At 34.1% G+C, this 27,898-nt stretch overlaps 2 protein-coding genes and 1 long non-coding RNA gene across 3 annotated transcripts; all 3 read right to left on the reverse strand.

The window, feature by feature from the left end:
* Positions 1-1,761: 1,761 nt before the first annotated feature.
* On the reverse strand, positions 1,762-6,057 carry LOC147397320 (uncharacterized). The gene is made up of 2 exons (XR_015181213.1): positions 2,692-6,057; positions 1,762-2,220 (listed from the first exon to the last, which is right to left on the reverse strand). It is a non-coding gene; the product is annotated as an uncharacterized LOC147397320 (long non-coding RNA).
* On the reverse strand, positions 6,056-6,619 carry LOC147397321 (uncharacterized). Its single transcript, XM_086450198.1, has one exon. It carries the CDS (start codon positions 6,617-6,619, stop codon positions 6,056-6,058), a length of 564 nt encoding a protein of 187 aa, XP_086306324.1.
* Positions 6,620-12,206: 5,587 nt separating this feature from the next.
* ASP5 (aspartate aminotransferase 5) lies at positions 12,207-26,601 on the reverse strand. The gene is made up of 12 exons (XM_086452878.1): positions 26,417-26,601; positions 26,208-26,279; positions 26,026-26,112; positions 16,798-16,992; positions 16,481-16,519; positions 16,291-16,380; positions 15,064-15,172; positions 14,873-14,982; positions 14,065-14,208; positions 13,829-13,995; positions 13,215-13,479; positions 12,207-12,673 (listed from the first exon to the last, which is right to left on the reverse strand). Exons 2-12 carry the CDS (start codon positions 26,277-26,279, stop codon positions 12,542-12,544), a joined length of 1,410 nt encoding a protein of 469 aa, XP_086309004.1. The 5' UTR covers positions 26,417-26,601; the 3' UTR covers positions 12,207-12,541.
* Positions 26,602-27,898: the final 1,297 nt, after the last annotated feature.

Here is a 27,898-nt window from a genome sequence, read left to right on the forward strand (position 1 = left end):
GTACTGAGCCCATTTGGGGAGGGGGGGTGGGGTTGGGGTGTTTCGGGGACAGCGCCCACGAGAAGATATTTTTGGGTATATATAATGTTTTTTCGAGCGAGTAGAGTTTCTTTTTATGTTTTTTTTCTCTATGAGGTTCCTTGTGTCTGCAGACAGAGTTTGTAATCTTTATCGTTGATAGTGAATTTTTCTCTCTCCTCCATGGACGTAAGTAATTTGCCGAACCACATAAATCTTATGTGTTCGTTTTGTTTTTTTTATCTTTACTCTTGTTACACTTCCACACAACAATAGAAAAAAAGAGTTTGTAGCATACATTGAACTAAACATGTAATAACTAATGAGTTTTTTTTTAGTCCGGATTCCATGCACATGCACCCATACATTAAATGCATTAGAAGAAAAAAAAAAAGATTCTTTGGTATCTCTGTGACAAGATTTGAGGTGCGAAGTGCAGACAATCCAGATTCAAAGAAAACCCATAAAGATGTAAAAACTGAAAAAGAAGAAACTCATATTACATATTTTGTTCAACTTGCTTCAATCAAAACGGAATTTAATATAAAAAGATTTGACAAATAGTAAAATCTGATATACCAAATCTTTTGATTCCTCCCAATTTAATGACAAGTTTTTCTACATAAGCCTCCACTCCACACACTCACTTTGTATAGCATGAAGGGTTTAGAAGGTTCACCCCATCTTATTTCTTTCTTTCTTTTTTATTTACGGGTTTAGGATGTACTCATATACGTGGGTTTACGATGTACTCATATACGTGGATTTGATCTTTGTACTTGGCATTTCGGTTGATAAACAAAAGCCCGACAAGGTTGTCGGGGAGCGGAAGCCCTATTACACATCCTTTGTTGAGCGTACGTTAATCAACATTGGCATCATGTTTTAGTTATAATTCGAGTAACGAACTTTTGGTGGGTCTACAACACATATTGGTGGGTCACGATTTATCTGTAGCCTTATAACACATATCTCATGAATACTTGTCTCAAGAAAAATTCCTGACGAGGATTTCATATTTACAGGGTCATTAAATAGATTTATCCCAAGGGACTTTTGTAATTTTTATAAAATAAATGGAATCCTTGCTTTTAAACAACCCAATAGGGAAATTCTTATATGTTGCTGAAATGAAGTCCACTTATCTACAAAAACTGGACTCAAAAGTCAAAACTACTCGATCATTGTTATGTGTGTTGGGTATCATTTTGTTGAATATTTAAGACGCCCCATCTTATATTTAACATCTTCTTAGAGCCTTCCAACCTGAGGTAAATTATGCTATTCGACCCCACCTTATTCTTGTAAGAAACTTTTAATTTTTCTACCAAAAAAAACTCAGTACTACCAAAATTCCTATCAGGATCCTCAGGTTTGGTTAGGTTTGGAAGTATGAATGGAGTCAATCTTAAGGTCAAGGGCAGGGGTGGATGATTTCAGTCGTCGTGACGATAGTGTCATTTTCTTTTAATATATCTCAGAAGAAGAGGATCAATGTAAAACAGCTCTCAAATGTGGTAGCCAAACCCTCTAGAGGCTCTCTCAACAAGGATCTTAACGTGACACACCATCTCTTAAGCAAACAACCCACAAAGGAATCGCCTTTGATCGCTTAGTGGAGTCCCATGTATCCGAATCATGGGGCCAATTTCTTTTTGACAATAACCAACTTTAGTTTCAAGGTAAAGAGTTTCTTAGATATATCTGAATTTCCAAATTCAAAATTCATATTAGCTAACTAGCTATTGTAACAGTCCCTATAATTTTATTCTTCAGTTACCACAAGCATGAATACTACATAAATGCAAACTAGTATATAAAATCAATAGAAGGTGATCAATAAATCACAATTTGAAGTCCCATATTTCTACAATCTGATTCAGGTTGCCAAACCAAATAGAGACCAAAAGAAACTTGCATTGGAGGAACTTAACCCAACCCAAACGGTGTCTTGGTTCGTGACATTGGATTGGATCATTTCAAAACTGGGCTTTTAATGAAATTTCAAATCTCCATCCACCATCTTTCAGTGCTCAAGAACCATCTCTGTACAAAGGGGTACAAGAAAAATGATATACCATGAAGAAGCAAGACCATATAAGAAAGTTCCACCATGGCACCACCATCAAACCTCTTTGCACATGTTGGATCGACCATACAAAACCTGTTGTTTTACCTGAATCTTGCAAATTTGGTGACTTCCTAACCGCCATAGTAAATATGGGGGAAAAATGTAAATATATATCAAATTTTATTTTATTCTACACAGAAGTATAAAATTCATCAAGAAAAGGAAGTGATCGTAGGAAACCAAGTGAATGTAAAACAACGTAACAAAAACCACCGCGTTTCAATTGCTTAAGATAATTATAGAAAATAAAATCTTCAAAAAAATACACATTCAAATTCATTATAAATAATATTAAAAAAGAAAAAAGAAATAAAAATAAACCCTGAAATAGTAGAATCAGGGTTTCCTGAAGAGGGAGCTACTTTCTTTGAAAGATTCTAACATTCTTTTCTTTCAAAGAAAAATAATAGCTAACTAAGCATATAGAGAGATCCTCTCAATAAGCATGGAATGTTTGAATACAAAGGACATGTTTTTCTTTTTCAATAAATTGCAGAAAGAATTTAAAATGAACAAAAACCACATAGTTGAATATAACTGACCTCAAAATATTGAACAGCAGTAAAATCAAGCAAGGGCAACATCTACCTCCCATGGATCAGTGTCAAATTGTTCCTCCCACAAGGGCATCCTACCATAAGAAGCAAGGATTTGTGCATCATCACAAGTGCAGTGAGGCAAAGAACTCTTCAAGAAATATCGTTTATCGAGTTATTCGTGGAAAAAACAACAATCTAACATAGGCAACCATATAAAGAGGGTTATCTTACTAGCTTGACTGGAATAAGGTATGACTCACACTAACATAGTAATACCTGGTAGAATCAACTAAACTAAAAAATTTCCAATTAAACTTCACTCCAAAGCCTCCTGCTGGTCTCCAAGGATGACAGTCTCTCTCTCTCACTAGTTCAAACAAGATGCGCAGCTCACATCATTCTCAAGGTTTTTGAGATAGCTTAGGTTCTCTAGATCCCACAAGTGGAAAGGTAACTGTAATAAGAGAAATTTTCTCCAAAACATAGGATACGCAGTTAAATCATGAAATTGCACGTGGTTCAATTATGAAGATTCAATACCTTAAATCTAGCCTGCTGATATGCATTGACAGTCAGCAAAAGGCATACCATGTATTGCTAGGACAAGATCTTAAGATGTGAATTTCGAAAAATCCTCCATGATGCACAATTTTTTTCATATAGGCATAAAGCATAGAATAATGCTTAAGTGACCTCAAGAAAGATTGTACGGAACCATAGATGCTTTTCACGTCAAGATGTGTGATATGAGGTACAATCTTCAGGTCACTCTAGCACGACTCTAGAGCATAATATGTGCAATGAGATACAACACATTTATCACTCCTCTTTTGATGCTTACCCAACACATTCCGCGTGGTTTTTCTCTAAAAACTTGAAAGGTTCCACCAGAAAGAGTTTGGGATTGAATCGTTTGGTCTTTTCCAGTCACTGATTGGTTTGAGAACCTGATTTAAGAAGACCAGATTTTTTTGATACAAGTATTGGCGATAGCCATACCTCAGACAACCCCTCGGACAAGCTAGGCATAGCCAACATCTATGTTCCAGCTTGAGACGAAGGAGGGTATTAAGAGGATGTGTTTTGCCAAACTACTCATATGGCAAACATTACTGGCATTCTTGTAATTTCAGATTTCCAGTATTTGAGCTACTATAATGCATGATAAGCATGCATCTTCCCCTCATTTATTTTTCTTCTTCCCTCTTCCTCATTTCTTATAGACCAATCCACTTTCTAAGAGAAACCATATGTGGACAACGCCGAAGATGGGAGGAAACAGGGAGAAGGGCAGCCCCGGTGGTGATGATGAATGTGGACTACCAGTCTCCACTTTGAACTAAAGAGAATTTTATACTTGATTTCAATGTTTAACCTGTCACAAGGAAATAGACTATAATCATATGAAGTGCCATAAGAGTATCGACTTCAATTTCATCAAGGCAAGGTAAAAACATCCTCTCAATGTGGTAAATATGGCACCAATTTTTTTGGTAAGACCGTAAAAAATAGAGGAAACAGTTTAAGAGGGCAAGGAGATGAGGAAGGGGGGACGGGTACAAACACATGAACATGGAGAATGTGCTAGAATATCCATTTATGTGATAACAAACCCTATTCATCATTCAACTGAAATTCATAGGCAGAAGCCAGCACACCAAAGGAGGAGAAGAATGAAATAGTTCTAATTCACAATTACTAAGGCAAGAAAGAATGCAAGGTCCTTGGGGACAGCATACCTCAACCTGCCAACTGATAAGCGAGGATAGGGAGAGGGGACGGGGACAAACACATGAACATGTAGAATGTGCTAGAATATCCATTTATGTGATAACAAACCCTATTCATCATTCAACTGAAATTCATAGGCAGAAAGCCAGCACACCAGAGGAGGAGAAGAATGAAATAGTTCTAATTCACAATTACTAAGGTAAGAAAAAATGTAAGGTCCTTGGGGACAGCATACCTCAACCTGCCAACTGATTAGCATCTCTACTACAAGTGTGAGATGGCGCGCCTAAAACAAATGTAATAGTTCCCTCAAGAGATTAGAAGTCTACAAAGACATCAAAAGAGAATGATTGAAAAGTATAGCAACCCATTAAAAATGCTAAGTAACACAAGTATATAAAGAAGACAAGTATGATTTTCATAGAACCAAAAGTCAGAAAATTTTGAAACTTGCACCAAGTTAAAAGTGGCACATAATTGCAGTTGTATTTTGAAGCACAGATCGAACATCACGCGACCAACTCTCCTAATTCCCTCCACTCAACAAATGGTAAAGACTCCTGAGCATTTGCAATTGAAGAGCTAAAAAAATCTCCCTTAAATATAAAACAAACATCAACTCAAATTGAGATCCATCTATTCCAGAATGTATTCATATAAGAATGAGAAAAATGAGGTATCTTATGTTTCCCAATTAAGTAGTTTGTTTGTCAGATGTATGCATGGTTTCAAAAACTATGCCGAGTCCAAGAGGTATCACCCAGGATCAAGATAGACATGTCAATGTATCGGACGAGTAAAAACCAAATTCAAACGAGACAACTCAATCGTTTCGGAAAACTCATCCAGAGACCAAAACGAAATTTAAAACCATGGATTGATCTCTTCATCATATTAAAGATCATTATTAGCAGGAATCTGGTTAAACAAACAATTGGATAGTTCCTTGAATCAAAACAAACAGACCAACCCAAGGAGATAAACAATTATATATTCAAAGAAGAATATCTGTCCTCCGTCAGTGTTGCATTCAAGAACAAAATTCCAATTTTGAATTACAAAATAATATATTAGTAAATAATACAAGTAAAACAACGTATGAGTGCCAAATTTGCAAGAAGGGGAGAAATCAATAAATAATTACTAAACTTGCAACTTTTCTGAGAACCAATATACCATCTAACTTCGATTACAGAAAATTTAAAAACTACACCAAAGAGAAGGGGTAACATGAATAAACCCCCACGTAAAAAAAAAAAAAAAAAAGGCTTGCTAGGAAACTAATCAACTAAACCCAACTAGCACCCCCACCAATTCTTCTAAATGGTACAATAGCCTAACTAGGTCACACAAATCTGTACTACTTGCAACTGTACATGAAACCTTAACCCTAGATCTCTAAATGAGAAGTAAGACTACCTATTTTTTTTTAACAAGCACCGAAATATAATCTTCGACGCTTTAAAAAGTAGAACGATTTCTTCATCGCTCCCATGAATTGATCTTCCTGTTGAAAAAATAGAGGAAGACCAAGTAACGGAGCTACTAACAGGGGAAAGTAGGTGACAGATCATAGGTTCCGTCCATCATACCACAAAATCCAACTAGTACAGGGCCGATTCATCAGAACCGTCCATCAAGCCAGATCAAGATGGAGCAAACGGCAAAGATCCTTCGTTGCCGCATCGTTATTTCTGGGTTTCGAAACATCTTTTTTGGTAAAAAAGGCTGGTAAAGGAACAGAACTTGGAGGTGGAGAAGCCATGAAAGGCGATCCTGCGAAGAAGACCTCATCAACAGATCTGAGATCTATGAGACAGATCTGCTTGGGAACCATATCAGGCTCCGGATCCGACCGATCAGGCGAATACACGACCTGATCTTCATCTTGGATCTCTTCTTTTTTCTTCTCCTCGTCGAATTTCTCTGATCTTAGATCCTTCGTAGGCGTCTTCAACTCCTCTCCTCGCTTCAGGATCGTAACTTGGCCTATAACAAGATTCTTCGCAGGAAATTTTACAACCGATGTTGTGCATCGATCCTCTCCAGACTTACGGATCGCTGAAGAGCTTCGCTTTCTTCGACCAGATCTAATCGTATTAGGGTTTCTACCTTGTTTCGGAGGAGAGGAGGTTATTAGGGTTTTGGGCGGAAATCGCCCTTTGAGGCAATCTTGAGAGGGGAGGACAGCTATGCCCATAGAGAGAGAAATATAGAAAACGAAATATTAGAGAAGGATGACTCATGAAAATTGGGATGGAGTTTCGTTGAGAGGATGAGTGGCTTTTATAGACAGGCAAGAGGCGGTTTTGGCCACTATCGGAAAAAAGGAGATTAAAAAAGAGAGATTCTATTGCCACACAAACTTTTGCTATCGACATCCCAAGACTATGCATAGTTGGGAAGGTAATAATAAAAGTTGGTGTGGTAATAAAAGTTCTAAAACAAATCTACGAAATCCGGTTTTGGGAATACCGCCTTAGGTGTCATGTTCGCAAAACCACCGGTCTCGTAATACCAACCTGGCTTTTCAAACCTGGTATTGAATTGAATTACATAATTACCCTTTTACAAAACAAATTTGAAGACAAGGAAGAATTGCAGTCAAACTATCCTGGATTTGAACTCTATTAGAATAATACTGAAGTGACCTCAATATTACACCTCACATCGCACATAAAGTGTACGAGAATCATAGATTTATTTTCTCGAGATACTGGTGAAAAAATATCTATAGTTCCTATCCACTTTTACATGATGGTGTGCTATATGAGATCCAATCGTGAGGTCACTCCATCACGACTAATAATATCCAAATTTGATAATTCATTCGATAGATTTTGAATCAACCAATTAAATTAAATGGATATATTTTAATTAATATAAGATGTATATCTATATTCTATATATTTTTTTACCAATCGAATCAGATTGGATCAGAATTTAATACTCGATCAAATTGGATCTAGAAGACCAATTCAAATGATAGATCCAATTATGTTCAAATATATATAATGTTCTTATCCTATTGATATCCAACTTAGTTGAAAATTAAAATAAATTATTGTCGTCGAGGATTTTATTTCATCATTTTAAAAAAAAAAGGAAAAAATTCAAGTTTGACATCACATGAAATTTCCAAAATATCTAAAATATGTGTGTTATATTACGAAATGTACATTCAAATCAAACATTATGATTAAGTTTTTAAAATTATGAACATATTGATCTTAATTCAACGTTCCTCGATAAAAATCATTAAATAAATGGAAAGTTATCTCTAAATCCTTGAAATTATGAATGTATCGTTCTCAATTTTTTCATCTATCTTCACAAGTCGTCGTAATTGAGCAATTGTCATTAAAAAATTTGAGTATATTAAAGAGTGAGGTATTTCCAATACTTTAAACTTTTTTTAAGCTTTGGATGTATTATCTTTCCCGTATAGTGTAACACATGAATTTTTCAAAAAATTAAAGATACCCCTTGATTTTATTATTTCAAGAAAATATATTTTAAATGATAATATGTCCTCATCTTATACAGTCGATTGATTGATCCAACTAAAACATATTTTCTATATATTATATTTATATAATAAAACACAATTTTAAGTCACTCTCCAACTACAATTATGGGGATAAACGTCCCCTCCCGTTAAAGTTATGGAGTGGAGTCCACACTACACAATACACAATACACACTCCATTTCGTCCTAATCTTTTCAATTGTATTGTCTTTCCTCTCATCCTCCTCCTTTATTTTCAATAATATCCCTTCAATTTTACTATTTTTCCTCATTTACCTATTTTTCAAATGTATTGTCTTTCCTTTCATCTCCTCTCCCCTCCCATTTTTTATAATATCCATCCAATTTTATTATCCTTCAATTTTTACCTCCTTTTAATAATATCCCTACAATTTTACTATCTTTCTCTTTTATCCATTTTTAATAATAGTTTCTATTTTTACTATCTTTCGTATTTAACTTATTTTATTGTTTTTCCTCTTCTTCTACTTTCTTAATAATATCTCTTCAACTATATTTTTATTTTTATTTTTATTTTTTAACTATGTAACATTAAATACCTTTCTAACTTTGTTAATTTTATTTTTTTTATCCCCCTAACCCTAAAAAGGATGTCCATCCATGTAATAGGCATAGTCAAATTCTAGTATATATATAATAAAATACAATGATGGATCTCACTCCTTCAAGATTTATTCTCCATAAACAATGAATCTTGATAATAGATTTTACTTCTTTTATATTTTTTTTTATTTTCAAAAATACCCCTGTCTTTTATTCCATTTCTTATTGTCTTCCTTTTTAATATTAACGCTACAACTTCATTGTATTTTCTCTTCTTTCCCCTTTCTAAATAATAGCTATCCAACTTTATTATTTTTTCTCTTTTATCTCGTTAACCTCAAAGATGATACTTGTATTGTAGGCATACGCAAACTCTAATCTATATAACAAAACACATCATCTTGAACTTCTTGTCAATAAATCTCTACCAACATTTAAAAATATTACGTATCAAATTAAATTAACAAAGGTAAAATATTGACTTGCAAGTGTTAATACTCATTAAAGCTTATGGGTGTTAATTCTTAATGCTATGAATTAAATTCAGAGTTGTGCTAGAGTGACCTTAGGTTGGAATTTCATATCTTACTTCTTGATTTGAAAGTGGATATAAATTATAGATTCATTTTCACTCGTATCTTGATGAAAGTATCTATGGTTCTTATATACTTTCACGTTAAGAAGTGTGATATGAGATTCCAGCCTGAGGTCACTTCAACATTATTCGTAAGTTCAAAACCCACATTTACCTACTAATTATTAATCACTAATCTTATTTGCTTAAAAAATAAATTAATAACTTTTCAACAAAAATAATGGATAGTTAGTAATACGTCTATGAAGTTGGTACATTTGCTTCCTACAAATGCAAGATTAGATTAAGCGCAATGTTGACATTCCTTTTTGTTGACGAATTAACTTTAAAATATTGGGTTTATTTAAAGAATAATGCTGAAGTGACCTCAAGATTGAATCTCATATCACTCACCTTGATGTGAAAGTGTACGAGAGTCATACATGTTTTTTTCAATATCTCAAGTACAACTCTTATTTTAAATACCTTTCAAAAATTTAAATTGCTAAAATTAAAATAAAATTAAAATTAAGATTTTGGAGGGACATTCAACTTAATTTTGCCAATTTTATATTAAGGAAAATCTCAAGTAAAGCTCACTTAGCAACCACCCCAACTAAATAATAAACTAGAAGATTTATATCAAGAAAAATTGGATTAGTGCTGAAGTAACATCTGGAAACTTCTTGACATGAAAGCATATGGTAACCATATGGGTATCTATTAGTGCTATTCATTGAGACACGCGTGAAAAAGAATTTATGGTTCCTATCCACTTTCATGTCAAGAAGTGTGATGTGAGGTTACAACTTGAGGTCACACCAGTTGTCAAACCACTTGGAAAAATAAAATTCATCTCATAAGGAATTCAATTAATATGATTTTGACAATAGTCTGGATAATTCTACCGGACCCAGATCTCGTTCTAGATCCGAAGTTATCGGATTTTGGGTTTTATCCGATTCATTGACAGCTCCATCTTTTTATGCGAAAACTCGAAGATAAAGAAGTGTTTGCTTGGGAAAGAAGAAAGGTTGGTTGTGGGTGGTGCTGGCGTTATCATTTCCTAAGAGAATAAAAATAAAATAAAGATAGAGAGAAAAAGATAATGTCCCTCGAAGCGCGTGTTTACACGTGTTGTGAGATGACTGGATGATGTAAAGGTCAATAAAAACACGTATCGTGTGGGAAATGTCTACTTCTACTGGTCGGTTCATTTTTTAACCTAAATTTTTTACACGTAGTCTAAAGCGATGCTACATTTATAGGCGGGCCCCACAAAAGGATTTCTTGTTTAGAACGGACGAGAACTGTGATAGATACAAATGATATTATTTTGAGATATTATTTTGACACACCAACTTGTACTACCAACACACTAATCCTGTAAAAAATAATTATTAAAAGTTACTTTCTACAGAAGGCAAAATTAACATTTCCTTTTGCTGAATAAGATGAAATTCCGAATTCGTTAATCTGTTTATTTTAATTCTCAAAACATATTTTCGAGAGAGTTCATAACTATGTATTCTAATTTAAAGTTACAAAGCAATTAATAATTATCAATGATCATGTCATTAAAAAAATAAAAATATTTATCTTTAAATTTACTAACGAGAACGTCACATTTTATTATTATCAACAATCGATATTTTAAAATTAAGGATATTTGTTTTTAAAATTTATTATTGAGTTTGTAAAAGATTGTTGTTTTAAATTAGAGTACCTACGAGATAATTTCCTTGAAAACATGTTTTGAAAATTAAAATTAACAGTGTATTGGAATTTGAATTTTTTACAAAATTTGCACATGTTTTAAAAAAAAAAAAATCTTTTTTTACATATAGAATGGTTTGTTACAAGTAAAAGTTACTGTGTTAGTATAAGTTCTTTATTATGTTTATAGATTTTATTGGCACACCAAATTTTACTGACAACATATCAATCCTTTGAAATTAGGTTGGTGTGTTAGAGAAGACTTTAGTGAGAGATCCAGTGGGGATTGGTTTGGTTCAGCCCAATACAGCTCTAAATAGGCGGACCATACAAGTTAGATCAGTCCAAGTTCCCTTTTGAGCCTAAGTCTACTGAACTGAGTCCATATCTGATCATAAAAGATAAATAAAGAGAACTGCTATTGGCACTCCAACTTTTACTCTTTAGAACCGAATTTCTTAAATTATTTATCACCCCCTAGGTAAAAATTAAAACATACCATTCAGACATCACAAAATATGGTTCAATTCATTACTTCGACGGTACAAAGTATTATAACACGTTCAAACAACTTAAGCAGTTGTCTAGAATTAAGATATAAATCCCTAAATCTAACAAATAAAAATCAAAACAAGTGTGACAAGTAAAAGTTTGAGGTGCTAATAGCAGTTCTCAAATTTTAGTATCTTCCAATCGATTTCCATGATAAAGGATTGGAGATGAAGGTAAGGATATCTTTAACTATAATTATACACGAGTTAAGGTGGAGTAGAAGTGATTTAACACCAAATTTTGAATCCCACTTTTATATTTAAACTCAAATTCAAGAAAATTGCATCTTTTTTCAAAATTACAAAAATATCTTTTTTACAATGTAATATTAAAAAAAACTCTTTAATCAACATTTTAAATTACAGATAAATCCATTTTGATACCGTGTTACTTTATAATACAACTAGAAGGCAGCATGTGCAAACCGCACATATCAAAAGGGCTTATCTGTGATTAAAACATGGAGTAAAGGGTTTGTGAACAATACATAATAAAAGGGTGTTTCTATAATTTCGAAAACTTCCCTCATTATAGTAGTAAGGATTAGTCAGTGACGTGGAAATGCACGTAAGGCAAAAGCGTGCTGATTTTCTGACTCAATCCGACAGAATAACTCAAAACTCACAGACGTGGTATGTGCAAGAACCGTAATATTTTTATCCTTGGGATACACAACTGGACGTTTTTTCATCGAAAATGTAACTTATATTCCATCAAGTTCTCATAAATACTAGAAGTGGGAAGCAGGTCCGAGTCATTTCTCACTTCTGCCAATTTTTCCAAAGGTCTTAACGATAATTTGAGCTCGAAAAGCACCTTTGAAACGCAATAATAACAATAAATTCTCCAAAATAAGCAACAATCTGCTCTAAACATTGGGTTCTTTATACAACAGAACATGTCAAATGAAGCATGGGTACTACATACAAAGTTTGGCCATTACAATTTCAAAAAGAGGACTTCTTTCTGAAGAATGTATTATTAGGGAAGTGAACCTAAATTAAAAGATTTCCTCGTAATAATTATAACTCATTCATACACACAGTTATACCTCCTTAACGGAATCGAATAGACTTACAAAAATTTAAATGGTAGGAAGTAGGAACAGACTGGGAAACCATGAAAAGATGCATAATCCAGTAGTATAGCCACCATGAAAGAATAATAACTAAGCATCCAAGTCTCTTTTAAACGACATTGTAAAACGAATCAAGGATGGCATCTGCAAGATATTCACATTTTGCCAAAGACAATCCAGCCAGAGATATCCTCCCGTCCTTCGTCATGTACACATGCCACTTATTTGTCATATTATCACTCTGAGCAAACCATAAAAACACACACATCAGAATCCTAATCTAATCGAATAAATCTTATCTGTAAATATTAAAAATCTATTTAAATCGGGTATCTAACAATTTAGTGAACCTAGATTGTAACCAGAAATCTGATACCACGTTTGGTTGATTATGAAAAAATAAAAAATAAAAAAAATTTCATAATTGAGGCAGGACCCATTTCTCACAATTTTAGAATCTATTTCTTGCATGTGCACTAAGAATGACAATTTTGGACTTAACATATAAAATATTTCATATCAAAAGTGAAGAAACAGGGTTAACAAAAGGAGATTATGAAACCAGTTTCCAAAATTAACGTAGCTAACTGAGATTCTGGATGATTTGGGAAATCAATATCCATGGTCAAAATCAGAATCTTAAAAATATGAACAAAACATCACCAAGAACTCATTTCTTGAAATCTAGAGCAAAATATGGATGCTTGACCAGTAGATGAGAATTAAACAAACAACGATAAAGTTCATAATCTAGTGAAAGTTAAATTTGGAAGAGACTGTACCTGAGCTTTGCTTAAGCCTGTAAATGAAAACATGCCAATCTGCTTAAGGATAAAAGACCAATCCTTCCCACTTTTATCCTTTGAAGAGAGACTGTCAAAGAGTTTCTGCCTCACAGTCTTTATCCTTCCTGCCATTAATTCCATCTCTTCCTTCCATTCATTGAAGAGAGTTGGGTCCCCAACAATATTGGCAACAATTTTAGCCCCATGAATAGGAGGATTTGAGTACATTGGTCGAGCAATCCTTTTAAGTTGGCTCTTAACCCTGAACATGAAAAATATACGCATTAGCAGTGTGAATGAAAACCCCCAGATCAAATTGCAAAAACAATAAAACTAAAACAAAGCAAAATAACACAAAACACAACACACAACAAGATTTTCCGTGATTCCACAGAGCCTATGTCCATGGATGAGTACATATGTTTATACACCCCACAAAAAAGTAAAATTGCCCCTAGTGTCATATATATTCGATATGTATGAGTTACATTAATTATATCCCTATTTGGATGTGTATGATACTTTTGAAATGATCAATTGTCAATTAGATTCAAGACATCTATCAGAAGAAGTGGTCTCCAACCAAGATTGCATTGGGTTTAGGTACTTGCCTTGCTGCTGCATCTGAAGAGGAGCAGACAACATTGATAGCTCCAATCCTTTCGGCATAAAGGCCCAGATTTTTACTGTATGACTGAGCAACCAAAAGCTCCATACCACGTGAGACAAACAACCTCACAGATGAGGCATCAGCATCAAGGCTTCCACTAGCAAATCCCTGCAGGGTATTCAGAGTTCAGGCCACAGCTAGTTTCATGAACCAATTTTCAACTCGAAACAGCCTTACTTGGTAGGCAACATCAAAAAAGGGGATGTGGTTCTTTTCTTGAATGACATCAGCAATTTTCTCCCACTGTTCTGGTGTCGGGTCAATGCCAGTTGGATTGTGTGCACAACCATGAAGCAACACAAAAGATCCATCTGGTGCAGCCTGAAAAAGGAAAAAAAGAATGAATTACCTAAATATAATTCTTATCTCAAACAGATATTTAGATATCTACCTTATGAAATACATTATGAACTATCCTTCATGAATTGAACATATTTTGGAAATAATCGCAATTACTTAGAGAAGTTTGTGAGAGATTTGAGATTTTTTTTTTTGAGAAACTAGCAAATTGTAACTGGGCTTCAGGTGACAAATGCAAAAGCTCTAGGAATTCAAAAAATTTAGAAAAAATAGTAGATTCTATTGCAAAAGATCAGAAGTGATGATATAGAAGCATGTATCAGACAACTTAAACATGGTCACAAACTATCAAAATAGTCAAATGTGTGACATTATATACAACATGTCTAACCGTTTTGCTTCAGAAATATATAAAAAGAGATGGGATAACTGAAAAAATAAAAGAAAAGATAGAGATCACAAATTGAAATAACAATGTACGCCATAAAGTAGTAACAAAAATATGAGATACACATAATCACTCATTCAAGAGCATTTGCATGATTTGACAACGAAGTGTTTTTTTACCCTCATAGAGCCTGCAACCTCTAGTAAAACACAATACACAGTATGATATTTTTAATCCATGGTCAGTAAACTGCATTGCTGGTTAAAGCAAGCTACCAGATGGGGACATCCACTTTACCTTTATGTCTGATATCATTCCATCAAAATCTAAACCAACTGTCTTAGGATCATAGTACCGATATTCAGACCAAGGAACTCTGGAGTCATTGAAAATGTTCTTGTGATTACCTGAACCAAAGGCATCCAACCATAAGAAATAAGTAACTGGATCCAAATCTAAACAAGTTGAAGGCCAGTGATCATACACACCCCAGGTAGGAGATGATATTAAAACCTTTGCACCAGGGAAATATCTTTCTATAAGTGCTGCCGCAAGGCGAAGAGAACCAGTCCCTGAAAGACCTTGAACAGTTGCAACCTGAAAAAAAATAAAAATACAATAATTAATCACAACTCAACTTTCCAAACAGATGTGTATAGGCAAAATGAATACATGTCGAATCATCATCAAAGCCTTATCCCAACAATTTGGGGTTGGGTGTTCCTCATTCAATTCTGTCAAAAGCTGTCTCTTCTGTCAATTGAATTTGAAGGTGTTCATATCTGATCTCACTACCTCAATCCATGCTAACCTTCAACTTGCAGTTCCTTCTTACCGAGGCTGTAATCGGCCTTTGTTGCACATGACCAAATCATCTCAATTGACTTACCCTAATTTATCACTTATTGAGACTACTATATTTTCATGAATGAGGTCCTTTCAAATTATATATATAGGGGAGTGTTCAAGGGACACAAGTAAAAACATATGTAAAGACAATAATTTTTCAAAATATGGGTTAGAAGTTTTGGATTGAGCTAATTTTTTGTGAGGATGATCTCTATGATGAGAAGATCATCCTCACATAAAATCAGCCCAATCTGAACCTTCTAACCCCATCAAAAGTGATTTAGAATGTGGACCGTTGATTTTTTTAGCAATAATTTGTAAACTACTTTTGATGGATTTAGAAGTTTCAGATCGGGGCTGATTTTTTGTGAGAATGGTCTTCTCATCATAGAGATTATCCTCACAAAAAAAATCAGCTCAATCCGAAACTTCTAAACCATATTTTGAAAAATGACAGTTTTTACATATGTTTTTACTTATGTCCCATGAACCGCCCCCATATATATATATATATATATATATATATATATATATATATATATGTATGTATGTATATATATATATATGTATGTATGTATGTATTTGCACCTCTATCTCAACATCATCCTCTCTGCTATGCTCAATCTACAAACATGTTGCTTTGTGATTGCCCAGCATTCAGCTTTATAACGTATAGCCAGTATTACTGCCATCTTATTAATTTTTCTCATAATTTAATAGGGATGTTTTCTCATATAGAACTCCAGAAGCACACCTCCACTTTATATCCAGCTCTAATTCAATAGACAAAATCCTCTTCAATCTTCCCATCATAATGGATTATAGAATGTATGTTTATGAATGCAAAAGATAAAAATCTCCCATACTCTTCCTTGTTGGATGACGGGATTGTCAGCTCCGAACAACAACTTGGCAGTAACGTTATTGAATGCAGCCAAACCTTCTATTGGAAGATACTGCAACAAAAAATGTGGGTAAAATGAGCTAAAAAAATAACTAAATTAAAATGAGAGAAATGCCATAATAAAATCCATTGATACAAGCATTTCAAAATACCTCTTTGTTTTCTCCTCTCTCGAGCATAAGATTCTCTACCTAGAGAAGAAAAAGTTCATATGGTACTTAGTTTTTATATCAATTTGTTGATAAAAAAATGTCAGTAAAAGAAAAAAAAAACATAAGTTGGAAAGTTGCCATCATCATCTTCACCATAGATGCCTTATCCAAAATATTGGGGTCAGCAACATGAATCCTTTACACCATTCATATTTATAAGTTTATCCATTTTTTACCTAAATGACATAACATTTTCTTTGGGAGGACACCTTGAACAAATTTCTTGTAAAAAATTTGATTGAGAAAAACAAGTCAACCTTTTTAACTACGTTAAGCACATAAGGTTGGAGCTCTTCTGTCCGGTAGGCTCCAACTCCAAGGTTGAGCTTCATATCATTTGTGTCTGCTTTGAATGCTTCAGATACTCCAAGAATTGGGTCTGGAGGGGCCATTGTCACACCCTCAAAGCGAGATACATTTACTGCAATTGCCATAGTTGTTCGAACAAAAGACTGCCAAGAGAAAAAAAAAAATTTAGAACTCAAATCTGCAAGCAAAACAAGTACCAATGTCCCCCGCCCACACTTAACATTTATTTATTTCATATTTATTTTTTGATAAGTAAAAGCAAATCATTAAAAAATATAAGAAATATGCAAAGATGAGCTCTAGAGGTCACGGCGACCTTCAAAGGAGGCTAAAAACTAAGAGAATTCATAAGATGGACATCCCCATAAATCAAAGACTCCCATTAGTATAAAAAAAAAACCTAAAAGAAGTTGCCTTGAACTATATGTGGATCTCCAAAAAAAGAAGCAAGTTCCCTTTTACAGCCATAATTATATCATGGAGATCCCCATCCTTTTCCTCAAAGGTCCTTTCTTTACCCTTTCACATCCCACGAAAGGTCACTTCACATATTATAAATGCATTTTGGGAGGTTCGGGGATACGGTCGGGGGTCTAACCTCTATCTAAAGTTTGGCAACTAAAGCATGAGAATCTCAAACAGGGACATGGATGCATTGGGACGCTAGCAAGAGTTTTCTTGATCATCGTGATTTTACCCCAAAAAGAAAAATAAATTCTTCCAACAAGCTAATCTTCTTTCCACCTTTCAATAACTAGGTCCCAAATATCTTTAACAACTAAGCAATCACCCAAAGAAAGTGAAGATTAGAAATGTTTGGAACCTCTTAAGTCCACAAATCATAAAGTGAAATCTATAACAATTTTCTCTTCCCCTTCTCCAACACTCATCAAAGAGCACTTTCTAGAATTTACCCAAAGACTAGAAACACAGCCTCAAAGCAATAGGAGTAGTGTGTGAATTAGTCATCTTCTCTCGAGACTCAAAGAGAAATATAATTGTATCATCAAAGTACAAAGACCTTCAATCATGCAACGATCTTTCTCTTTACAAGAAACTCACTCAAAGAATCAGCCAACACAACGAACTGAATGGGAGATACATGACCTACTAAGGCCTCCTAAAAATACGGAAAATTCTTCCTCAGATCCATTAACAAAACTAGAGAGCTGTTGAAATGCATCCCAATATCCATCTTCACCATCGCTGAACCCCATTCATCCCATGACATACTCATGAAATTGACAATCCACGGGATCAAATGGCTTTTCCATGTCAATATGGCACACTAGCTTCCTCTTTATTTCTCAAATCCTAGAATCGATACATTAACTTGCCATCAACACCCCATCTAAGATTTGCTTCCTTCAAAAAAATCCCTCTCCAATGCCCCGACCACATTTTCAATCATCTTTAACCCAAGAAGTTAGAACTTCAGCCACAACTTTATAAACAATACACAAGAACCTTCAAAATGAAAATATCAGTCACAGCCCTCCAATAAAAATAAGGATAGATATTGTTGTATTAGATCCTCACCCCCCCTCCCCCCCCGTTTCTTTTTTCCCCCCTCCCTTGCATGAAATTCATCAAATACTTTTTCTAAGATTGCTTTTTATTATGTCTCAACAACCTTTGTAGAATGCCATTGTAAAACCGTCTGACCCCTAAACTTTCTCCCCATCTAAATTATCAGTAGCTACGAAAACATCCTCTTCTTCATTTCTTTCAAGCCACTTAGCCTATTGACGGATGGAGGGAGCGGAGGAGTGAGTTGTTGGATGACATGGGAGGAGTGAGTTGTTGGATGACATGAATGCATAAAAAAGATCTATAAAGAAGCACATTTATCTTTCTCGAATGCAATTCTCATTCCAACTTAAGCCATTGCCATCTCTTAGAGACATCTCAATTCTTTAATAACCAAGTTGTTCCAAATCTTGATCTCTAATCCACTGACTTCTCCATGAGGAATTTAATTTGAGATTTAGAATCCCAAAATCAAGTAAAGCACTGGTTTTGCATAAACAGATGAATAATAATAACAAAAAAGTAACATATAGGCTAAAGTACAGCTAGAATAAATATTTCTGAACCCAGAAAACAACATACACTACTTAATTTACAATTTAGAACTTAAAATTTTTTTAAGTTACAAACTAACAACTTGACAAGAAGCTCAAAGTCATAGACAATATCAAGTAATCAATCCACGGGAAAATGATTACTTCTAGTACATAATGTGTAAATCGGCTTCAGTCTAGTTGATGCAAGATACAACAATGTTTTTTCTGAAGTACAATTGAAACATGGAAGTAAAAAAAAAGGGAGGGGGGGTTGGATAACAAATTAACAACTTTAATTGTAATAGTGGGTTCTTGAAAAACATGAGTTGGGTACACCCGATAAACAAAAAGAGCTCCAATAAGCAAATGGAGCTGAACATCAAATTCCATAAAAAACAAAATATACAAATAATCAAAAACGCATAATTCATGCAAAATATGTTATCCCCGATTCTCTACTGTCCCTTATTTTTCGCACACATTTACAACCCTATTTTTCGGATCCCTTATAGTGGTCCACTTCGTCTCAACACGTTTCTTATAGTTAAGAAACGTGACCCACTTCAGATCTGGTTTGTGGCAACAAACCAAAACGTGGTCGAGTGCTTGATGGAAGCCTCGACCAAGTTTGGTTATAAAAGGAACCGTTTGGTCCCCAAAACTACTCACTCTCTCAATCTCCTTCATTTTTACACCATCTAAGGAGTGAATCAGAGTTTTGGAAGTACCAAATCGAGATCGACGGATCTTCAGCGTAAGAGGGTGAAATCAATGGCGGGAGGTATTTATACAAATTTTGGGCATTTTCAGTTTTGATTCTCTTGATTTATTTCCGCATTTATTTGAGAATCAATATGTTAGATTTGGATTTTAATCTAACATTTGGTATCAGAGCATCCATAATCTCTGCCTTGATATTTATTTATTTATTTATTTTATTGCATTCCGAAATTCATGATTCTCGGATTTTGGATAAAAATTTTATTTTAATGCTTATTAATGTTAGAAATCATAAGGATAATGGATTTCTAAAATTTCTGTATTTTTAAACTATATTAAAATGTTGATTTGAAGACCGATTTTGGCTACTGAGTTGTATCGGATAGAAATCGGATACAAATCAGATAAAATTCGGATAGAAATCAGTTGAGAAATTAGATTTCTAATTTCTATATAATTTTTTTTTAAACAATCTTTTGGAGTTTTATCTGATGAATTGTATTAGATTCAAATCTGATAGATATCGGATAGAAATCGGATAGATATCAGATAGAAATCGGATCCATATCGGATCTAAATCAGATACAAATCGGATAGATTTCGGATAGACTGAAAATTGAAGAAGATAAAATGTATAAATAAAATAAATAAATAAAATAATTTCTATAATTGTTTAGGCATTTATTTAGTAACGTGCCTATCTTTTATTTATTTATTTATTTATTTTTGCATATGATCTTCAGTTTGTTTAATTGTATGCAATTTATTCAGATTTATATGTGTTATGTGTTTGCATGAATTAATTATTCTGCTTAAATTAATTATGCAAAATTTTGGATGAAAATTTATGCTTAAAATTATAGGATTGATTATGCATAATAATGACATGTTATTTTCAGTTATTTTTTTTTTTATGCAAAATAATTTTTAAGCATAAATGAATAATGTCTAAGTGATCCATATAATTTTAGTTAATTAGAGAATAGCCACAGCATCTTTAATTAAACAAAACTATAATTAATTAGGATCACATAAAGTTTATTTAGACATTAATTGTAATTAATTATACTTAATATAATAAATTTTATCCCACAGGAAATTTTATTATATTTATATAATTAATTAGGATAAAATATCAAATTATTCATAACTTACCCACAGGAATTATGAATTAATAATTTGGTAGTTTTATCATAAAATTTAATCTAAGATAGAATATATATCTTGTATAATTACGAATTAAGTGAATAATTTGATTTATTCTATCATAAAGAATGATTGAATCTTTTGAATTAAAAATTTAGCCCACAGGTAATTTTTAATCATTAGACTCAAATTTTTAAGCATGATTTACATTGGTAAAACATGAAATAATTTAGGTCTCAATTTTAACATAAACATGTAATTTTTAATTTATGTCCGATGTGATATTCCCGAATTAAAGGATGATAACTATAAAGTATGGAAAGAGAGAATTCTCCTTCATTTAGGATGGATGGACATTGATTATGCTATTAGGAAAGATGAACCACCTGCAATTTCCGATACCAGCTCTACAGCGGACATTACGCTTTATGAAAAATGGGAGCGATCTAATCGCCTCAGCGTAATGTTCATTAAGACAAAAATCTCTGCTGGTATTCGTGGTTCTGTAGATCAGCATGATAATGTCCGGGACTTGCTAAAAGCCATTGATGATCAATTCGTCACTTCAGAAAAGGCTCTCGCAAGTACCCTAATCATGAAGTTCTCATCCCTAAGGCTCACAAATGTCAAAGGTGTGCGTGAGCACATCATGCATATGAGGGATATTGCGGCTCAATTAAAAATCTCGAGGTTGAAATGTCGGAGTCCTTTCTGGTGCACTACATTTTGAATACCCTTCTGCATCAATACGGGCCCTTCAAAATCTCTTACAACACACATAAAGACAAATGGTCAATTAATGAACTCATGACCATGTGTGTTCAAGATGAAGGAAGGCTAATGATGGAACTGGGAGGAGTGCAATGCTGGCTACGCGAATTAAAGGCAAATTTCAGGCTAATCAGAAAGGGAAAGGTAAAATACCTCTCCAAGCTGATATCAAGAAAAATTCCAAGTGTTTCTTCTGTAAAAAGACGAGACACGTGAAGAAGGAATGCGCCAAATTTAAGAAATGGCTTGAAGACACAAGTAATTCAATCTCATTTGTTTATTATGAATCTAATATGGTTAATGTAAATATTAACACATGGTGGATTGATTCTGGTTCAACAATTCACATTTCGAATTCCTTGCAGAGTTTGCAAAACCTAAGGAAGCCAGTGGGAAGTGAGCAAAGCATCTTATCCGGAAACAAGATGGGCTCACATGTGGAGGTTGTAGGGACATGCTGTTTAACTTTAAGTAGTGGTTTTGTTTTAGAATTAGAAAAGACCTTTTATGTTCCAAGTTTTTCTAGAAACTTGATTTCAGTTTCAAGACTTGTACCTTTTGGATATTCCTTTCACTTTTCAGAAATATCATTTGATTTATTTTATAAATCTGATTGTGTTGGGAATGGTATTTTGTCTGATGGTCTTTACTGCATTAATTTACAAAACAATACCACTTATAATGCTATGCATGTTCAAACTGGCACTAAAAGATGTGTTGTTAATGAGGATTCCTCTACATTATGGCACCGGAGATTAGGTCATATCTCTATAGAGAGGATTAAAAGATTAGTAAATGATGGGGTACTTAGTACTCTAGATTTTACTGATTTTGAGACTTGTGTGAACTGCATAAAGGGAAAGCAGACCAACAAGTCAAAGAAAGGTGCTAATAGGAGTTCGGCCATATTAGAAATCATACATACTGATATATGTAGTCCAGACATGGATTCACATGGTCAAAAATACTTCATCTCCTTCATAGATGATTTTCACGATATATGTATCTCTACATGCTTCATAACAAGAACGAAGCATTAGATGCCTTTAAAATCTTTAAGGCTGAAGTAGAGAAACAATGCGGCAAACAAATTAAGATCGTGAGATCAGATAGAGGTGGAGAATATTATGGTAGATACACAGAGAATGGACAAGCACCTGGGCCATTTGCAAAGTTTCTTCAAGAGCATGGGATTGTTGCCCAATACACCATGCCTGGTTCACCGGATCAGAATGGTGTAGCAGAAAGAAGAAATCGAACATTATTGGACATGGTGCGGAGTATGCTAAGCAACTCTAATCTTTCTAATTCCTTGTGGGCTGAAGCACTTAAGACGGCAGTGTATATATTAAACCGAGTTCCAACCAAGGCTGTTTGTAAAACACCATTTGAATTATGGAAAGGTTGGAAACCGAGTTTGCGACATATGCGCGTTTGGGGATGTCCGTCTGAAGTAAGAATTTATAATCCACAAGAAAAGAAACTGGACCCAAGGACCATTAGTGGGTATTTCATTGGATATGCTGAAAGGTCTAAAGGTTACAGATTTTTTTGTCCATCTTACAGTACTGGGATTGTGGAATCAAGAAATGCAAAGTTTCTTGAAAATGACTTGATCAGTGGGAGCGATCAAATCAGGACTATTGGTTCTGAGAATGATCATTCAGAGTCTCAACCTTCCACTTCAGGTGATAGATTGGTTATTGTTCACAACGCCCCTCAAGTACAAACTGGTGTTGAACAATCAATCATTGAAGTTCCACAAGCTGTTGACAACATTCCGGTAGATCAGGTTGTTCAAGAGTTGCCTGAAACTTCTGAACAACGAGTTGAACCTCATACTTCCGAGGAAGATGATGGTGCGACATTAAGAAGATCTGCTAGAACTAAGAAGTCAGCAATTTCTGGTGATTATGTTGTGTATCTGCAAGAATCTGACTACAACATTGGAGCCGAAAATGATCCTGAATCTTTTTCGCAAGCCATGAGTTGTAAAGAATCAGAATTATGGTACAATGCCATGGAGGAAGAGATGAATTCTATGAAGAGTAACGGAGTTTGGAACCTTGTTGAGTTGCCTAATAGTGCAAAAGCCATTGGTTGTAAATGGGTCTTTAAGACAAAGAAAGACTCATTAGGCAACATTGAGAGATACAAGGCAAGACTCGTTGCAAAGGGATTCACTCAGAAGGAAGGAATCGATTATACGGAGACTTTTTCTCCTGTATCTAAGAAAGATTCCTTGCGTGCTATTTTGGCATTAGTAGCCCATTTTGACTTAGAATTGCAACAAATGGATGTGAAAACGGCATTTCTTAATGGAGATCTAGAGGAGGAGGTTTACATGAAACAACCTGAAGGATTTCCCTCTAGTGATGGTGAGCAATTGGTTTGCAAGCTTAAGAAATCCATATACGGTTTAAAACAAGCATCCCGTCAATGGTATTTAAAATTCCATAATGTAATTTCTTCATTTGGTTTTGTAGAAAATATTATGGATCAATGTATATACCAGAAGGTCAGTGGGAGTAAAATTTGTTTTCTTGTTTTATATGTGGATGATATTTTGCTAGCAACCAATGATAAGGGTTTGCTGCATGAGGTGAAACAATTCCTCTCTAAAAACTTTGATATGAAGGATATGGGTGAGGCGTCTTATGTCATTGGCATTAAGATCCATAGAGACAGATTTCGAGGTATCTTGGGTCTGTCGCAGGAAACCTATATCAATAAGGTTTTAGAGAGATTTCGGATGAAGGATTGTTCACCAAGTGTTGCTCCCATTGTGAAGGGTGATAAGTTCAATTTGAACCAATGCCCGAAGAACGATCTTGAGAGGGAACAAATGAAAAACATTCCATATGCTTCTGCTGTCGGAAGCCTAATGTATGCTCAGGTCTGCACAAGACCTGACATTGCATTTGTTGTGGGGATGTTGGGACGATATCAGAGTAATCCAGGTTTAGACCACTGGAGAGCTGCAAAGAAAGTGATGAGGTATCTTCAAGGAACTAAGGATTACATGCTTATGTATAGACGGACGGACAATCTGGAAGTTATTGGTTACTCAGATTCGGACTTTGCTGGCTGTGTTGATTCACGTAAATCAACATCAGGTTACATTTTTATGATGGCTGGTGGAGCTGTATCATGGAGAAGTGCCAAGCAGACCTTGACTGCCACTTCCACTATGGAAGCCGAGTTCGTTTCTTGTTTTGAGGCTACTTCGCATGGTGTATGGCTTAAGAGTTTCATATGTGGGCTTAGAATTATGGATTCTATCTCTAGGCCATTAAGAATGTATTGCGACAATTCAGCTGCTGTTTTCATGGCTAAAAACAACAAAAGTGGAAGTCGAAGTAAACATATCGACATTAAGTATTTAGCTGTAAGGGAACGTGTCAAAGAAAAGAAAGTGGTCATTGAGCACGTTAGCACTGAATTGATGATCGCTGATCCTTTGACTAAAGGCATGCCACCATTGAAATTCAAGGATCATGTAGTGAATATGGGACTTAGTTCCATTATGTAGTTTTTCATTGTATAAACAATGTTATTTAATGAAACTCTTCTAATTGTAATGTTTCTCATATTTATGTGCACCTTAATTTATTTTGAGAAACTTCATTTGTGTAGGACCAGAATAAACATAGGGTTTATTCATTAAGAAATGTTACCACATAAAGTGTAATATTAAGAAATAAATACATTGTAATACATGGAAGGTAATACTCGTCTTTAGAGGACTTATCGCTATGATTCGTGTATTTATTACTTAATACAGATCATCGATGGGTTTAAGATGAGACATTTGTATTGTGGACCAAGTGGGAGAATGTTATCCCCGATTCTCTACTGTCCCTTATTTTTCGCACACATTTACAACCCTATTTTTTCGGATCCCTTATAGTGGTCCACTTCGTCTCAACACGTTTCTTATAGTTAAGAAACGTGACCCACTTCAGATCTGGTTTGTGGCAACAAACCAAAACGTGGTCGAGTGCTTGATGGAAGCCTCGACCAAGTTTGGTTATAAAAGGAACCGTTTGGTCCCCAAAACTACTCACTCTCTCAATCTCCTTCATTTTTACACCATCTAAGGAGTGAATCAGAGTTTTGGAAGTACCAAATCGAGATCGACGGATCTTCAGCATAAGAGGGTGAAATCAATGGCGGGAGGTATTTATACAAATTTTGGGCATTTTCAGTTTTGATTCTCTTGATTTATTTCCGCATTTATTTGAGAATCAATATGTTAGATTTGGATTTTAATCTAACAAAATAAACCCACACCAAAACCAATAATCTTCACTAACACCACAAAAAAAAAAGTACCATCGAATTCAAGCAAAAAAAAAAAAACAAAGTAAAAAACGCAGAATTCATCCAAATACACAAACACACACACAAAAAAAAAACTAAAATCAATAAATCCACACTCACACAACAACAAAAATAGTACCATGACACTACCTTTGTCTTTAGAAAGGGATTTTCTCTCTCCTTTTGGAACATGAACCTTACATCAGAGCTACCGATCTTTACCTTCCTCAAACTCACCTGTTCATGTACAATAATAGAAATTTTCAAATTTCATGGCTATGAAATATAAATCAACAATTGAGAAACAAAAAATCGATAAGATGTACTGATACATTGCGATTCTCTCGCATTGTTGCTGAAGCAGATGGCGAGGCAGAAGCGAGAGAAAGTATCGTTGAAGCCATCTGAATCAAAAGAAAATTGAATCAGTAAGATCAATTTGACTGAAATTGATCTTAATCAATAAAGTAAATTTCCGATCGAACACTTGTTAATCCAAAAATTTGATCTTGAAGATTGAAATTCTTGAAAATGATGAGACCTGATCGAACTGAGACAGCAAAACCCTAATGGTATCGTTTCGGAAGGAGACAAATATGTATCGGAGTTTCCAAGGGAGAAGAAGAAAGGGTGGAACTTGTGCGAAGCGATGTATTCGAAACTGATCCTCTCTGTCTCGTTCTCGTTTTCGCTTTTAATGGTTAGTGTGGTTAAGTTGTTGTAAGTTGTAACACCAGCACCACCTGATTTTTAATCCATTATTAACTGGTGTATGATCCGGTAGGACTTCGCTTATGGAGTTCTGTACAATACACACAGGTGTCTCATTTCTATTGAATAGATTTATTTTTAATATTACTAATAGGTGGCATGTGCAAACTGCACGGCTTAAAGTGCATTAACCAAAAATACTCCCAGGTGCTCGATCCTGAGGTGTATTTAATGCATTTTAATGTGTGTCCTTAGGCACATGTTTACAAGACCGTGTTACACAGATTCTTTGGGAATGACAAAATTCAAATTAATAAAAAAAAAAAATTGAAAAATAAATAAAACTTGGACTCTACACATGATTTTGGAAGAGAGAATAGATGTTAAGAGGATATAAGATATAAATAGGTATTTGATTTTAAGATTATATATATATCTTAGAGTTCGTCCTTGCCGCGGGGGGGGGGGGGGGGGGGAGGGGGGAGGGAATTAGAAGATTATTATTAAAAAGAGGAAAAATAATAATTAGAAGAGGTATTTTTGAAAAAAGAGAACGAAAAAGACATGAGAAAAATAATAATAAAATTGAAAGGATAAAAAGAGAAAGCAATATAGGGGGGATATACAAAGAGACGGATGAGATGTTTATCCTATATAACTAAAGCAATGGGGAGTCTTACAATTATGTGTTATTATTATGTATTACATTATTGTATAATATAATACAATAATAATAACACACAATTGTAGGATCCACTTTTGTTAAGGACAGATTTCCATCCAATTAAAGTAAATATTTTATCAAACTTTAATTTTTGTAGGATCCACGTTATTGTATTTTCTCTTCACCTTCTTTAATTTTATTATATTTCCTCTTTTACTCCTTTAACTCATTATTATTTTTTCATCTTTTATTTTTTAACTTCAAAATATTTTAATAACATCCTCTAACTTTATTTATTTTTCTTTCACTTCTACTCGTATGAAACATTTATTTTTCATTGAAATTGTATAAAAATATGAATAATGAATGACAATACATATAGATAAAACATAAAAATTAAAGATTTTACATTTTTTTTTATATTTTAATTTTACTTCAATTATATTTACTTTAAGACGGTTTTTTATAAGTATTTAATTAAATTATTTATTTTAGTATAATATTATAAATTTATTATTCCGACACTAAAAAATGATTGGGTCCATATTAGTAGATCAGGTAATAGAATAATTGGATAACTATTGTGACACCCTTAATCTACACCAGGAACTTTGAAGGACAGAGGTGTTATTTGGTTGCAATCCCTAT

Source organism: Akebia trifoliata, chromosome 8, assembly GCF_017979445.1.
Source record: "Akebia trifoliata isolate Shusen 1 chromosome 8, ASM1797944v1, whole genome shotgun sequence".
NCBI classification, from domain to species: domain Eukaryota; kingdom Viridiplantae; phylum Streptophyta; class Magnoliopsida; order Ranunculales; family Lardizabalaceae; genus Akebia; species Akebia trifoliata.

Coding starts and splice junctions, on each gene's coding strand:
- LOC147397321 (XM_086450198.1), bottom strand. CDS start 6,619: ATGGGCATAGCTGTCCTCCCCTCTCAAGATTGCCTCAAAGGGCGATTT.
- ASP5 (XM_086452878.1), bottom strand. CDS start 26,279: ATGGCTTCAACGATACTTTCTCTCGCTTCTGCCTCGCCATCTGCTTCA. Junction 15,173..16,290: donor CCGTCATCCAACAAGGAAGA/GTATGGGAGATT, acceptor ATTTTTTTTCAG/GTTGCAACTGTTCAAGGTCT. Junction 12,674..13,214: donor CAGGCTTAAGCAAAGCTCAG/GTACAGTCTCTT, acceptor TGGTTTGCTCAG/AGTGATAATATGACAAATAA.